Source organism: Pongo pygmaeus, chromosome 14, assembly GCF_028885625.2.
Source record: "Pongo pygmaeus isolate AG05252 chromosome 14, NHGRI_mPonPyg2-v2.0_pri, whole genome shotgun sequence".
NCBI lineage: Eukaryota > Metazoa > Chordata > Mammalia > Primates > Hominidae > Pongo > Pongo pygmaeus.
In genome coordinates this window covers 47,366,360-47,381,960 of record NC_072387.2, presented here as the reverse complement: position 1 = coordinate 47,381,960, position 15,601 = coordinate 47,366,360, and the positions used below count along the sequence as shown (strand labels likewise).

The 15,601-nt window shown below is 36.4% G+C and overlaps 1 protein-coding gene across 1 annotated transcript in view; it reads right to left on the bottom strand.

Moving 5' to 3' along the window:
• FREM2 (FRAS1 related extracellular matrix 2) overlaps nt 1–15,601 on the bottom strand; it is a 208,632-nt gene that overhangs the window by 91,528 nt on the left and 101,503 nt on the right. The window contains exons 5-6 of the mRNA XM_054446945.2: nt 13,929–14,054; nt 12,316–12,567 (exon numbers count right to left, since the gene is read on the bottom strand). Coding sequence (XP_054302920.2) covers nt 12,316–12,567; nt 13,929–14,054 — 378 coding nt within the window. The remainder of the gene's footprint in view (nt 1–12,315; nt 12,568–13,928; nt 14,055–15,601) is intronic.

The following is a 15,601-nucleotide window of genomic DNA, read 5'->3' as shown; positions in this document are numbered from 1 at the left end:
GGTGGAAATGCAAATTAGTACAATCACCATAAAAAACAGTATAGTAAGCTGGGTGAGGTGGCTTACACCTTTAATACCAGTGCTTTAGAAGGTAAGGTGGGAGGATTGCTTGAGTCAGGAGTTCTAGACCAGCCTGGGCAACATAGAGAGACCCCATCTCTACAAAAAATTTAAAGAAAATAGCCAGGTGTGGTGGTGTGCACCTTAGTCCTAACTACTCTGGAGGCTGAGGCAGGAAGATTGCTTGAATCCAAGAGTTCAAGACTGCAGCTATCATCGCACCACTGCACTCCAGCTTGTGAAACATAGCAAAACTCTGCCTCAAAAAAAACAAAACAAAACAAAACAAAAACAGAAACAAACAAAAAACCCAGAAAAAATAGTATAAAAATTTTTCAAAAAACTAAAAATGGAACCACCATACTATCCAGCAATCCTAGCACTAGGTATTTATCCAAAGAAAAAGAAACCTATATATCAAAGGAATACCTGCACTTGTGTGTTCATTGCAGCACTATTTATAATAGCAAATATATGGAATCATCGTAAGTGTCCATTGACAGATGAATAAAGAAACTATCGTGTATACTTATGAATTCATAAGCAATCAAGTGCATTATATTCACAGAACTGAAATATGGACATGGCATGAGAGAATAACCATAGTCATTTTGTAGGGGAATGGGGCGGGGGGGTTAGGGCGGTACTTTTTACAGACGTTAAAATGCCTAGCATCAGAATTGCCGTCCTCTGCTTTGGGGAACTTCCCCATTATCTGAGTCATGGTGGAATATAAAGAATATCTCATGACAACAACCAAAAAGTTCAGATAATTACTTTCCCCTACCGTCTGAGTTAAGATGAAGACACAATACCCAGCCCCAGTTCTTTACCAGAACATTAAATGTAAAGCAAGTGACATTAATAATAATGGCAGAGAGAAATTGCTCTGGAAGTAGCCACAGCAACATCCACTTTCTAGGGTCACCAGTTCCAGAGGATCTCATAGGGTATCCTATATCCAGCTCCAACAGTGATGGCTCAAGTTCTGGTAGCCAGGGTACAACAGTTGCTGTACACAGTTATGGATGAGATCCAGGTACCTGTTTTCCCTTGGATTCTGCCCATTATCTAAACCTGATTTGCCAGCCACCTTAATGATTCTATGAGCTTCCCAACATCTTTTCAATAAAGTCTCATTTCAACAAAAAGAAAGAAAGAAAGAAAGAAACTATCGTGTATACACACAAGGGAATACTATCTGGCCACCAAAAGGAATGAAATCATGTCATTTTTCAGCAACATGGATGGAACTGGAGGTTATTATGTTAAGTGAAATAAGCCAGGCATGGAAAGACAGATGCTGCATATTCTCCCTCGTAAGTGGGAGCTAAAGAAATTGATTCCCATTGAGATAGAGAATAGAATGATAGATACCAGAGACTGGGAAGGGTATGTGGATGGGAGTGGGGATAAAGAGAGATGTGTTTGTGAGCACAAATGTGTAATTATACAGAACAAATTAGCTCCAATATTTGATTGCAGATTTGGGTGACTATAGTTAGCAATGATGTATTGTATATTTCAAAGTAGCTGAAAGAGAGGACTAGAGATATTACCAACACATAGAAATGATAAATATTCAAGGTGATGAATACCCCCCAAATATCCTGAACTGATCATTGCACATTCTGTGCATGTAACAAATACTCACATGTACCTCATAAATATGTACATTTTTATATTAGTAAAAAACGAAAGAATTTTTTTGAAGTTACAAGGGATTCATTTATCTTTAGTCAGGGAATAGTTGTTTGGTTGATTCCTCATCTAGTATACCCACTACCAGAAAAGAACATAGCAATCAGAAAAAAAAAAATATGTTGGAAAGCCATATAGGACACCTCATCCAGGGTGTACAATAGGCTTGAACATTTTCCCTACACCAACTGCAAATTTTTAGTGACCGAAATATTGGCTACCCTCAGAAACATCTCCTTCTTGACCAATGTTGACCTATATGTTTTTGGACCATTTTTTTCTGGATTCCATGCCAATTTCCTCCCTTCAGTGAGATCATTAGGTAACACTTATATTTTAATCCTTTTGAGGAGATTCAGGATTCATTACAGCCTAGTGGTAATGTACATGTTATCTGAGGTAAGCAGACCTAAATTTAGGACATATATTCAACACTTAACATTTGTGTGATCTTAAGTAATTTTCTCCAGGTCTCAATTTTTCCATCTATCAAATGGAGAAAATACTTATACCTATATCATAAAGTTGCTTTGAGGTTTAACTGGATTATTCATGTAAAGTCCTCAGTACATAGTAAAGGGGTCAAAAGTGGCAGCTGTTAGTATTGTATGTGTGTTATTGCATATGAATGAAATTTGACTTTCTCCCCATTGAACTGGGCATTCTTCTCTCCATGCTGAACTGATAAAACTGCACAGACAGTACTGTATAGCTAGCAGTGTTTTTGTCACGTATAAACAATATGCATGACAGACGAAACATCAAGATATCAATTTATTTAAAAAAAACGGAGAATACACAGGTAAAACTAGTATCCCCATTTTAAACCCATGGAAACTGAAGCTTAGACATTAATAAAATTTGACCAAAAAGCTAGTAAGATAAGAAGTATACCAACAAAGATGGTCAAAAAGCAAATTCCTCTAAAACAAAGTTAATCTTTCCTATTATTTCAAAAATTGGTGAAATATTTGCACGTGGTAAAGAAAAATACACGAAATAAGCTGGTTAAAATCTTTTAGTAAGCAACAGGAATAAACAATGACATAGCTTGTCACATGCTGAATAGTGCAGATTTAGGCATGTTTTATAAAACTCAGACACTGAGATGTGTTTGGTTCTTAGATTCTTTTTAGCACCTTCTTTGCTGGGATGGTCATACCCTTAATACTGACTATTCTATTCATCATTTCTCATCTTCTGCTTAGCATTCATGAAATCTATTCCTTTCTTTTAAATGAGAATTGGTGTAAATCCATCCATATTATAAATCATACTAGGTCCACTTTTGCATGTCTCTTAAGTAATTTTATCTTTTCCTAAGATTTTTATCATTATCCATAGAGAGAACTTGTCACAATGCCTCTGGCACAGAACTGTCTACTGCAGAATTCCTAATCAGGCCTATATCTTCAGTTGCCTATTTGATATCCTGCACTTTGAAGTCAAGCAGGCATTTCTTTCGTTCTAGCATGCCTTAAATAAATTCATTGTTTTTTATTCCTAAGCCCATTCTACCTTTATTCTCCCCATCTCAGTGAGCTGTACCACTCTTAACCCAACAGCTCTAACTAGAAACCAAAGCATCATCCTTCAGACTTTCCTGTCCAATCAATTACCATGACATGCCCATTCTTCCTCAGCACTATCTCTCAGATGCCTCCTGGTTTCTGCATCCTCATACAACCACCCTGTACTGGCCACTGTCACCAATCACCTGTGTTGCTCCAACAGCCACCTGAGCTCTTCAATCTTTTCTTTGCATTGCAGCCAGAGCAGAGTGATATTTCTAAAATATAAATCTAATTTTGTCATTTTACCTAAAACCTTTTAGGTGTCGCCTATTTCTATTGCAAGAATGAAACACAACTCCTTTATATGGCCACAGGGCCCTATAAGATTGACTCCTTGCCCACCTCTCCAAACTCTTGTTATTCACTCATTTGAGCTCTAGTTTTTTGCTGCATCCAAGCTTTCAGTTCCATGGAGGCATCCCATCCACTTAGCCAGTGCACTTGTGAATTTCTTAATCCAGAAACGCACTTTCCTTCTCTCTTCACTAGGATACCTTGATATCATCCTCAAAGTTCAGCTAGAAAATAATATTTTTAAAGAAGTTTTTCCTGAACCTGGTTTGGGAAAGGTGTTCTTGTCTTAGTAGAGCACTTATCACATTTATTTTATGCTTGTCTGTTCACTTATCTGTGTACCCCCAAAGTCCGGAAGGTCCATGACTTCAGAGACCATGGTTCTTTTGTTTGCTGTTGTGTCCCCAGCACCTAGCCATGTGCAGGCACACAGGTGCTCAATTCACAGTTTTTGAATGAATGAGTGATATAAAATTCTCAAAAAATATTTATTGTAAAATAAATATTTATTAAACTGCAATTCAACATTATCTAGATTCCATCTCATGATTTACTCCAACTAGGAAATCTTTCAAGTGGCAGGTTTCTTCTTTCAAAGAAAAAATTTGTGCCGTACATTATTAAGTCAAAAACTTCACAGTGTGAATTTATTTCAAATGGAGGGTGCCACTGTATTTGCTTATACTTAATCATTTGATTTCAGGTAAATTTATTGTCTACTTTGTTTTATCTTGTCCTTAAAAACCTTGCTATAGTGCCTCCCACATTACAGGACTGCAGTGAAAATCAAATGATTAAAAAAAATCCCAAATCAAAGTGTTTTGCATAAATGCATGAATATTAGCTGCCTATAGTTGCAAATGTAGTAGTTTCCCCTTATCTGTGGAGGATACATTTCAAGATGCCCCAGTGGATGACTGAAGACACAGATAGTACCAAACCCTGTAAATACTAATAAATACATACATATAATAAGGTTTAATTTATAAATTTGGCATAGTAAGAGATTAACAACAATAATAAATAACATAGAATAATTATAACAACATATTAAAATAAAAGTTATGTAAATGTGGTCTCTGTCTCTCAAAATATCTTTTTGTTCTGTACTGCAGGTAACTAATACCACGAAAAGGGAAACTGCTGACAAGGAGGGGACAATTGTATACACTCCAGAGACATTTTGATTCATGGAAAAATTGAAGGGACTTTTTTAAAATATATTTTTTAAGACCGAGTCTTGTTCTGTTGCCCAGGCTGGAGTGCAGTGGTGTGATCTCAGCTCACTGCAACCTCTGCCTCCCAGGTTCAAGCAATTCTCCTGCCTCAGCCTCCTGAGTAGCTGGGATTACAGGCACGTGCCACCACACCCGGCTAAGTTTTTTGTATTTTTAGTAGAGATGCAGTTGCACCATGTTGGTCAGGCTGGTCTCAAACTCCTGACCTCAAGTGATCTGCCTGCCTCGGCCTCCCAAAGTGCTGGGATTACAGGCGTGAGCCACTGCATCTGGCCTGAAGGGACATTTTTGTTTTCGTGGTTCTCTTTGTATTATTTGTGTTAAGTATATGGTAGATGTAGTGATTTCCAACGACAAACAATAAGGACTTCCCATTAAATGACAAAAAATAGGGTTTGCTACAGTATGATAAAAAGTAGATGAAGACATGAGGGAGGAAAGATACTACTGGCAAAGTGCACTCACTCTTTACTTGAAAATACTTTCTGGCATTGAAAGTCAAGGAAGTGGAAAGATAGAAGCCAAATGAAATAAACATGTTGCTTTTGGCTTCTGTGCTTGATATGGCTTGGCTCTGTGTCCCCACCCAAATCTCACCTTGAATTGTAATAATCCCCATGTGACAAGGGCAGGACCAGGTGGACATCATTGAATCATGGGGGCAGTGCCCCTATACTGTTCTTGTGATAGTGAGTGAGTTCTCAGATCTGATGGTTTTATAAGGGGTTTCCCCTTCGCTTGTCTCTCACTCTCTCCTGCTGCCCTGGGAGAAGCTGCCATCTGCCATGATTGTAAGTTTCCTGAGGCCTTCCCAGGCATGTGGAACTGTGAGTCAATTAAACCTCTTTTCTTTATAAATTACCCATTTTCAGGTGTTTCTTCACAGCAGCGTGAGAACTGACTAATACAATGCTTTTTGTACTTTTGCTTTATTCTTCATACATGCACTTTTAGGGATAGTGGCCAAGGTAAGAAAGGGGTGAATAATCAAGATACGTGAGAGACTTTTAAGCAGCAAATTCACACGTGGAAACTGAGTTCCTTGATGCTCTCACTTGAACAAATCCTGGCCTAGACTCTTTTCAACTGAGACACCAAAAAAGCATATCAACGAAGAGAGACTTTTTCAGATGCTTTATATTAAAACATATATTTTTAAATGTGCTGTTGAAGAAGTACTGCATCTGTTTTATTCATTGGTTCCAAATTAAATTTGTTGACTTTCCCCCTTCATTGAATCTCAGTCACTAGCAATCCTTGATGATCTTTGAGAAGTAAGCTGTTTCAGTCATCACCCAATTTTTCCTGCTTTATCAAGTGCTCTTGTCCTTTTCACATGGGAGTTTGGTTTATAATGGTAATTTTCTGTGCCCACTGACACCTTAATGATGAGATTTTGTCTATGTGAATAATGCATTGTGGGAAACAATACAACGGGAATAATTAAAATAAGACTACAAATAATCTATTTTGGGCTTGACTTGGATATGTTTCAGTACAACAAAAGAAAAACGGGATTTGCATAATAATTAAATCACTTTGCCAAAAAGATCATGTCTAGAAATTAAAGCTTTTAAGAGCAATTTATCTCACAAAATATTAGATTGATGCAAAAGTAATTGTTATTTTTGCCATTACCTTCAATGGCCAAAACTGCAATTACTTTTGTACCAACCTAATAAAAAGTTTAGTTGCCCCATCTTTGACTCAGCCATGGTATTCCTGACATGAGAACTGATTATACAAATGGCAATTTAGTATTAGAAGAGTAGTCCATAAGCACCACTGCAGAAAACACTTCTGGACATATGTTATTTTCACTCAATAAAAGCTTTTCTAGTGAATTATAACAGCAATATTTTGAAGGATATACTTGAAAACCTTCCTCTCACAAACTCTGCAAATATAATAGAAACTCTTTTAAATGGAGGTTTTACAATAAAGTAAGAAATACCCTCACAAGACAGAATTGAAAAAAAAAAATAGAGTACTAGCTAAATGAGCTAATACTGTGGCTGTCCTGAGTGGGTTGCATTTGACTGCCCACACAGGGACAGGTGATATAAAGTGGAAATTTGAAACTGAAACCCCAAGAATAAAGTCTGGATACCAGAGGAGATGTGTGAGTTAGAATAAAAATCCATTCTCTTATAGAGCTTGTTGTTTCTGCCTAAATACTGGACGGGGAAAAAATGTCTCAATAGGCCTCTCTAACACACAGATTTGGGGTCCTAATTCACATTATTTGGTATTGGAATTCCTCAAATTAAAAAAGAAAACATTACATAGAAATTGACCCTAGCAAATATAAAAGCAAAACTACTCTCAGGGTTTAATCCCTGAACTAGGATTGTATAGGCTTTCCACATATAAAATCCCATTGAAAGTCAATTCATAAGACAAAATTATTATATGCAAGGAAGTAATATACCATGAACAAGAAGCAGTTGAAGCAAAAAACATAAGATCTGGACCTTAGATCTTGAATAATAAAACTGCAACAAAGATTATAAAATAAATATCTAAATTATTAAATACATAAAAAAGAAACTATATGAAGAAAAAATAAAGCATGATAGAAAGTCAAAGATAAATATAAAAAAACTCCACACAGATCTTCTCAAAATGCAAATATAGTTATCAAAATAAATCTCAGTGGATGAGTTAAGTAGCAAATAGATATAGAGAGAATTAGCCAACTGGAAGGTAAGTCTGAGGGAAAAACAGAAATTAATAAAATAGAAAATAAAAAGAATAGCAATTCCCAAAAATTTCTATTCTTTTGTTTTGAAAAGTCAGAACCAAACATAGCTTTTTAAAAAAAAAACTTGAATAAAATATACAAACTTCTGGAAAGATAAATTGAAAGAGAAAAGAAAAAGAGACAGAGAGAGAGAGAGAGAGGATAGAAGAACACTATTAGTAATAAAATGGAGACATAAATAGACATGCAATACAGACTTTTAAGAATTTTATGATAATATAATTAATTTACAGTATTATTTTGAAAATGTAGATAATATATACAACTTTCTTAGGAAAAAATACACTAATAAAACTTAAGAAGAAATAACCATTTAAGGAAGCCAAACAATAGGCCAAAATCTAGCTACATATATACAGGTAGATTTATAATTTTACCAAACCTACAAAATTAAATTATGTCAATCTTATTTGAAGTTTACAGATTAAAAAAGGAAGATAGTACCTCAACTCAATTAATGAGGCCATTATAAACTTGATTCTAAAAACAAACAGATTTAAAGCCCCATATACATGCAAAAATACTAAAATGAAATATTCTTAAATTTAATCCAGCAATTTATAAAATTACGTCATGAACAAGTAAGTTTCTTCAAGCATATATGGGTAGCTTAACACTAGTAAATCTAAAAATGCAATTCATTACACTAACAGATTGAAGGAAAAGATTATGTAATACATTCAATAAATGCAGAAATTTTTACAATGTTTAATACTTATTCCTGATAAAATCTCTTCTCAAACTAAATGTTTTCTTAACCTGATAAAATGTTACTAGAATCTTATAGTATACATTATTCTAAACGGGGGACCATTATAAGATTTTCCTTTTCAATGAGAAAAAGACAAAAATGCCTGCTCTACTGCTTCTATCCAACATTATACTAAAGGGCACAATATGACAAAATAAATATGTAAAATGATGTTGAGAATTGTCAAAGAAAAGACAAATTATGATGAGTGAATGAAAAGAAATGATTGAGCTCTAAGTGCAGGTCCTAGGGACTGTAAGTCAATATTGTCAATTCTATAAAGTGTTGACATTTGATATCGTAGCCATTTCTTAAGTAACAGAAGATCTGAAAGTATTTTTCACTAAAGTGCTATAAATCATCATTTAGTCAGTAAGGTGGTCTCTGAAAGACTCAACCAAAAGGATTCTGTGGGGATGCAGCAGTGGATAAGGTACAGTATTAATAGATAAACCACCCCAAACTTATTTCTTATTAAATTTCTTATTGAATGGAATACTAAACTGGATAACTGCAACTTTAATCTCAGGGTGAAGATTAAGCCTCAAGTTGAGCTTGTGCCATCTGCTATGTTAAGCAGTCCAAGGAATAATTCCTTCTGGTAGGTCATAATGATCTCACTGCAAGCTTCTGAAGACTTGAAAATATAGCACTCAGAGAGCTGTAAACTGGGTTTATTTTGCTAGTGCTATTTCACGCAACTGTAAAGAAAGAAAATAACCCTCTAAATGAGTGCCAGGATGTGAAAGATGTGGTTTATCCACAGTAGAGGCCCTAATGGGCTTATCTCAGCTCCTCTTTTCAGTACTGTCCTTTTCTTTCTTCTTTAGATATGATGTGCTTTCATTTTCTCTCTTAATTTTTTGGTTTGTCCTGTTCTTTCTCATCAGTCTGTCTTTGATTTGCTCTCATGAGACCCATCCTCCCTGTGTCACCTCCTTTGTTCCTCCTCTTTTCTTTCTTCTTTTCCTTATCCTGTGACTGGACTGACCATTGCATTTTTAAGAAAATAATTTCAACATTCGTTGAATAACATTAATAAATATTGCTCTTAATTAGGAAATAACTTTAATCTTTATAGATTTCTCAATCATTACACTACCAGAAGAGATTAAACCACACTTACTTATTTTTTCCTTTTTAGTGCATTACTGGCTTTTGATTGGGGAAAGTGGAAGGTGCCTGTCTATCTTCCTGATGATGGTAAAGTGTGCTGTCAACACTTTTGGGTTTTGTGCTGAGAAAAGGTGTGGTAGGAGGTTAGGAAAGGTTAAACTGGTGGCAGCGGAAACCAAGGTGTGGGCAGGAAGAGATATGAGGCTGTGGGACCTGTGAGAAGTCTATTATAATCTGCATCTGAGATGAAAAGGATCTGTCTAAACTGTAGTAGTGATGTTAGAAGTGGAAGGTAAATGACAGATGGGAGAAAACAGAGCAGTATGCACAGGACTTTTGATTTATTGAATAGTGGTTGAGTGAATGAAGAAGGAGTGGCAATAATCACCAAGAGCGTTCCTGACAAACTGCTGGTCTAATGTCTGCATGGTACTCAGTAGCCTCAAAATCAAAGTCCGTGGCACCCAAATTTACCAGCCCTGTGTTCTGGGGTAAATAATTTTCTGGGCTTTCGCTACCCCACTTATAATGCCGCTTGCCCTGTCTACATCAGTGAATTGTGAAGCTCTGATAAGACACTGACAACAGTAAAATGTTCTATGAATATTATATGATAGGACTGTACCAATGGCTCCTCAACCTCATTACCACTAGAGACACGTTTTAAAGGTGGAGTAATAACATGGAAAGGTCATGATTTGGGGGCCATGATACTGACTTTGCTGTATACTAGCTTCGTAAGTTCAAGTTAATCAGCTAGTCTCTCTAAGTCTCAGTCTTGTCATCTGTAAAACAGGGATAATGGCATCATCTTTCATTTTGCAGATTTAGAGATACATTTGTGAAAATGCCTGGCACTTAATAAATAAGTGTTTTTTTTCCTGTACTTTCATGTTTTTTTCTGCATGTGCATCCCATAGCAATCCATACAGGAAAGATTTTTTTGCCAAAAAAACAAACTGAACTAAAATAAACATGAATCACATTTTATATTTTTAAATCAAACCCACCTCTTTCTACCTGTAACAATTGATAGATTATCTAAAGAGCAGATAGGCATTTAGCATGGGCTATTAGATTTTTTTGAAATGATATTCAAAATATTGCTCTTCAAGGTAGATTAAAGTTAAAATAAAATTTCTGTACTTTATTTAAATCAGAATAGAACTTCTTATTACACTGATAAATTAAGGCAGCAGTTAAAAATATTAGAGCAGCTTATACTTATAGAGTATTATATAAATTTAAGGTAGAATCAAGACTTTCAATACCCCTTGATAAAATAATTTCTAATTTTTTGTGTTTTCAAACACTATAAGTAAAAACACAGATGTTGTTATAGATTTTACAGAATTGTTAGGATGATAAAGCACAATGATACACAAAGGTAGCAGAAGCTGGGAAGGGAGGAAAGATGGGGGATATGTTAAAGATTAGTTAAAGGACACAAAATTACAGGTAGATAAGAGGAGCAAGCTCTGATTTTCTATACCACTGTAGGGTGACTCTAGTTAACAATAATACATTACATAGCTTCAACTAGCTACAAGGATATTGATAATTCCCAACACAAAGAAATGATACATGTTTGACATGATGGACATGCTAATTATGCTGATCTGATCACTATATTTTATATGTGTCTAAACATCATTATGTACCCTATGAATATGCATAATTATTTGTCAATTTGAAAAACAAAATAAACCAAAAACAAATGGCAGAAACTAGAAGAAATTTTAACAACATACAGTAAAAGGTAAAATACCTATTATTCTCACAGCTACTATAAATCAGTAAGAAAATCAATTTTTATATAGACGATTCAAAGAAATACAAAGATCCAATAAACCTATGCAAAGGTCTTTTTAAAAGAATGTACAGAGGAGCCAGTACTGTGCCTGGCACAGAGTATAAGCTCACAAGACACATTATCACCTCCACCTCTGACATGCTTTGCCATTTAACTATCAAAGACCTTTCCTGGTAGATTATTTTCAGCTTCCTCAGTTTGGCTTTTGACTGTCTTCCAGCTTCTTTCCAAACTGAAAGACTCATCCCCCAGTTTCTTCCTCTTTCATCTACCAGGAGGAAAATTTCAAGGGGGAAAGAAAACCAGCCCAGGGTTAGGGAGTCCCATCTCTCAGTTTACTGCTCTCTGCTTTACTTACAAGAGTATTCACAATCTTTCCCTTTGCTCTCTGTATCCACACAAAAAAAATACAAACTGTTTGTTGAACTGGGGAGATTAAGATCCTTTTGCTCCCTTCTCTGTTTCTACTTCATGGCGATTTAGTTTCTCTGGGGAAGAATGATCAGGATATTCTCTCCCTCCTGTTTTGGGGCAGAGTGGTTTGTTGGACTTAATTTTCCCTATGTTTACTAGTTATTCATTTAACAGCCTTGTCCGACAGGTTTCTTTGAAAAAACAGTTTCAAACACTGAGATTAAAGTTACAAAATATAAGCTTTTAAAAGCAAAACAAAACAAAAAACCAAGAAGGAAATAAATTAGATTTCAATTCTTCACCATGAAATGTCAAAAGTTTAATCACCTGATGGTACAGGGCATGGTGAAAGAAACTGCGCAGGGGAAAAAAACACACATGGTTGTGACTTTTGCCCTTCAAAAACATTAAATCAAGGAAGGCAAACCGACAGATGCAGCCAAATTTGAAACCTAATCATATGAAAAAACCAAACATAAAATAAATGTGTATATTATCATTGTTTTAGATTCCCATTTTTTCTGTCTAGAAAGTTGTTCCTGATGTTGATCTTCCCGGGAAAAAGAATTTTCAAGTAAATTAGTACTCACCATCATCTTTGTCAGGAACGATTGTAACCTGAGCCCCTGGGAACTCTGATCCGATTCTTCCCCCCATGGGCATGCTCAGAAGGACATGGAAGGTTTCCTCCTCCTCGTACAAAGAGTCATCAATTATGACTATCCGACACAGTTTCTCCCGTTCATCTTTGTCAAAGCGGACAACACTGGTGTGGTCCTCAGGCCTGGATATGTAATCAGAGTAAGACAACACGGAAGTCGGCACAGTTCCCGTTGCTGTTCCTGGAAGCAGAGAGAATTCAAAACATTTTTATGTAGAACATAAGACAAAGATATGTCCAGACACAATTATTTTCATACACAGCATTTTAATGGTCAGTTAGTAGACATGAACACCCCTAGAACTGCAATAGCAACTACATACTGTTCTACTATCATGAGTCAACTTGAGAGTGACCTCAAACCTATACACCTATAAGGAATATTACATTTCAACTGTTCTCTCCTGACTTTCCTGTAGATGGACTTTAGATCAACACAATGTTACAAATTAATAGCCCCTACTGTTCTAAAGCTTACTATGCACAGGCAAAGTGCCAAGTGCTTCAAATACTTGTCTCCTTAATCCTCTCAACCACTCTACCCGGCTTTACACATTTGGTAACTGAGGTTTTCAGAAGTTGAACCACTTGGTCTGGGACCCAGAGTCCAAGGCTGGTCCTGAAGTCGGCTTTTTTTTTTTGAGATGGAGTTTCGCTCTGTTGCCCAGGCTGGAATGCAATGGCATGATCTTGGCTCGCTGCAACCTCCGCCTCCTGGGTTCAAGCAACTCTTCTGCCTCAGCCTCCTGAGTAGCCGGGATTACAGGTGCGTGCGTGCCACCATGCCCAGTTAATTTTTGTATTTTTAGTAGAGGCGGGGTTTCACCATGTTGATCAGACTGGTCGTGAACTCCTGATCTCGTGATCCGCCCGCCTCGGCCTCCCAAAGTGCTGGGATTACAGGCATGAGCCACCAGAGCCCGGCCTCTGAACTCGGCTTTTAATCACTCTTCAGTACTGCCTTTCAAATCATATATCCATGAATGAAAATTTTAACAAAAGTCTACTCTGATATCAGCATATATAACTGTTGGTTTTGCATTTTTAGAAAATCTACTTATTTCCTAGAAAAGTGTTAAGTATATTAGTGAATATTATGTATTAATTTTAATTTTTTATTATATAAAATCACCTTCCATAGGATATTTGCTCATGAGCAAAACAACCATTTTGATATTTCTTTGAAATGAGTTGCAAACTGCTTTTAAATTAGTTTCTTTTCCTTGGGCACGCATCACTTAGCCTCTTTTTTTTTTCTTTTTTTTTGTAGTAACCCATTTCTACTTGAGCAGGCTTGGGTGGGCTTTAGTTCCTTACAATCCAAAAAGCCTTGAATATTGCAGTAAGTGACCAAGTGAAATCGGAAAGAGGACTCGTCAAAGGTGAAATCCTGAAGAAAGACTTCTAAATAAATCCTTTTCTGTATCTATGGAAAATTAATAAAGTATAACCCTCATGGTAAAATGTTATGGCTCCAATATGTTAAAAAGGCTTATTTATATCTTTTGGGGGTTATCTTAGCTTTTCGGCGAATCGAGCTACCTTGTTGGGTATAACAGACCACCATTAACTCCTGGCTCACATCTCCGCTCCTCCTGATGGGAATGAACAGCTCACCAACATCTTCTTCAATGGAGTATTTGGACTGGGGAATAAATACAGTTGATTCTAAAGAGAAAACACAATTGCAGGCATTATTTTTGTCTGAGCTTCTTACCTCTGAAACAAGCATACAGAATTAAAATTTCTCTAATGATTGATTTTTCCCCCTTGAATATTCTTTAGAATAACATAGTGGGAAGAAAGGGAGGAAGGAGAGGGGAAAAGAAGTGGGTATAAAGTTACCCTTTATTATATATAGGGTCTTCATTATAGGCTCTGGGCCAGTGAATTCTGAAATCTAAAAACAAAATCCAACATGGCTTTTATCTCTAGTAATTGCTTTCTTCTAAATTAATAAGCCATGCTGACACAGTTTTTATAAATCTAACTTTATTCTCTTGGCACACATTAACACCTTCCAATGGAGTACAATTTGAAAGGTGGAAATGACCTCAAAAGTCGTCTTGTCCCATCTCCCACTTTGCAGATGAGGAAACTCAGGCTTCTGCAGCTGAACTTATTTGCCAATGGCTGGCCAAGTCAGGATTAGAACTCAGATCTTGAAATGTCTGTTCTGTTGTTCTTTTCATCCAAAGTGAATTCTTTTTGGACAATTCATGATTAAAATTACAATAATACATTGTTCAACATTTTAAAAAATAGCTGTTCCCTTAGAATTGAAAAATCTATGTATCAGCTATAAGGAATATTTCCGTGGTTCCCTTTCACTCCTGGCTGAATAACATATACAACATTACCAATGATTCTTTTTTAACATAGTCAAAGGGCATGCTAAATAATAAAAATGGCATAATTAAATTGTTTAAAAAAATGCTGTTATCACGTAAAACAATAACAACCATTTAGTACAATGGTTTGACATTGTAAACCCCAAACAGATACTCTGGGATTTGAGTGGGAGTCTGTTTCACAGAGAGTCTCACACCCACACAGAAAACACTTCATGATTATTTTTAAGACAGTTAACCTTATGACTTTTAAAAATTATAAAAGACTGCTGGAACAGCAGATACAGCCTTGGAGGTCCATGCTCCACCCTGCTTCACCCTGCGCTGTGCCCCAGGAGCTGACAAATGGGAACCACACCTAATGTTTCCCTTACATTCTGGCTCCTGGTTTGGTCGGCTAATGGGGAATACAGGAAGGAACTTGGAGAGCAAAAGCAGAGTGGGCCAGGCGTTTATTCCCTTGGTTTCCCTCAGGGTTTCCAGAGCTGGCTGCACACCCTCCGCAAAAGGTTAGAGTGCCTGTGGAAGGCCTAGGGCCTAGCTCACTACCTGGGCTCAGCTAGCCTCTCCTGTCCTGTGCCTAGAGGTGGTGATGGGGCTGCTCTCATTAGCCTCGAAGCACTTTACCATGCCTAGGTATTAACAGATCTTTGCCCTCTCCTTTCTAAAATGGTCATGTGATTCAATTCTTTTTAAATTACTCATTTTGAGTGTGCCATTTGTTTTCTCCCGGGGTTGTGACTGACTGACATACTAATTTTTAAAATGCCCCCATTTTAAGAAATCTGTGAATATAAGATTTTGTAACTAATTATTTATATATCAAATATTGATTGGGTGACATCGACTTGCCAGACACTGTGC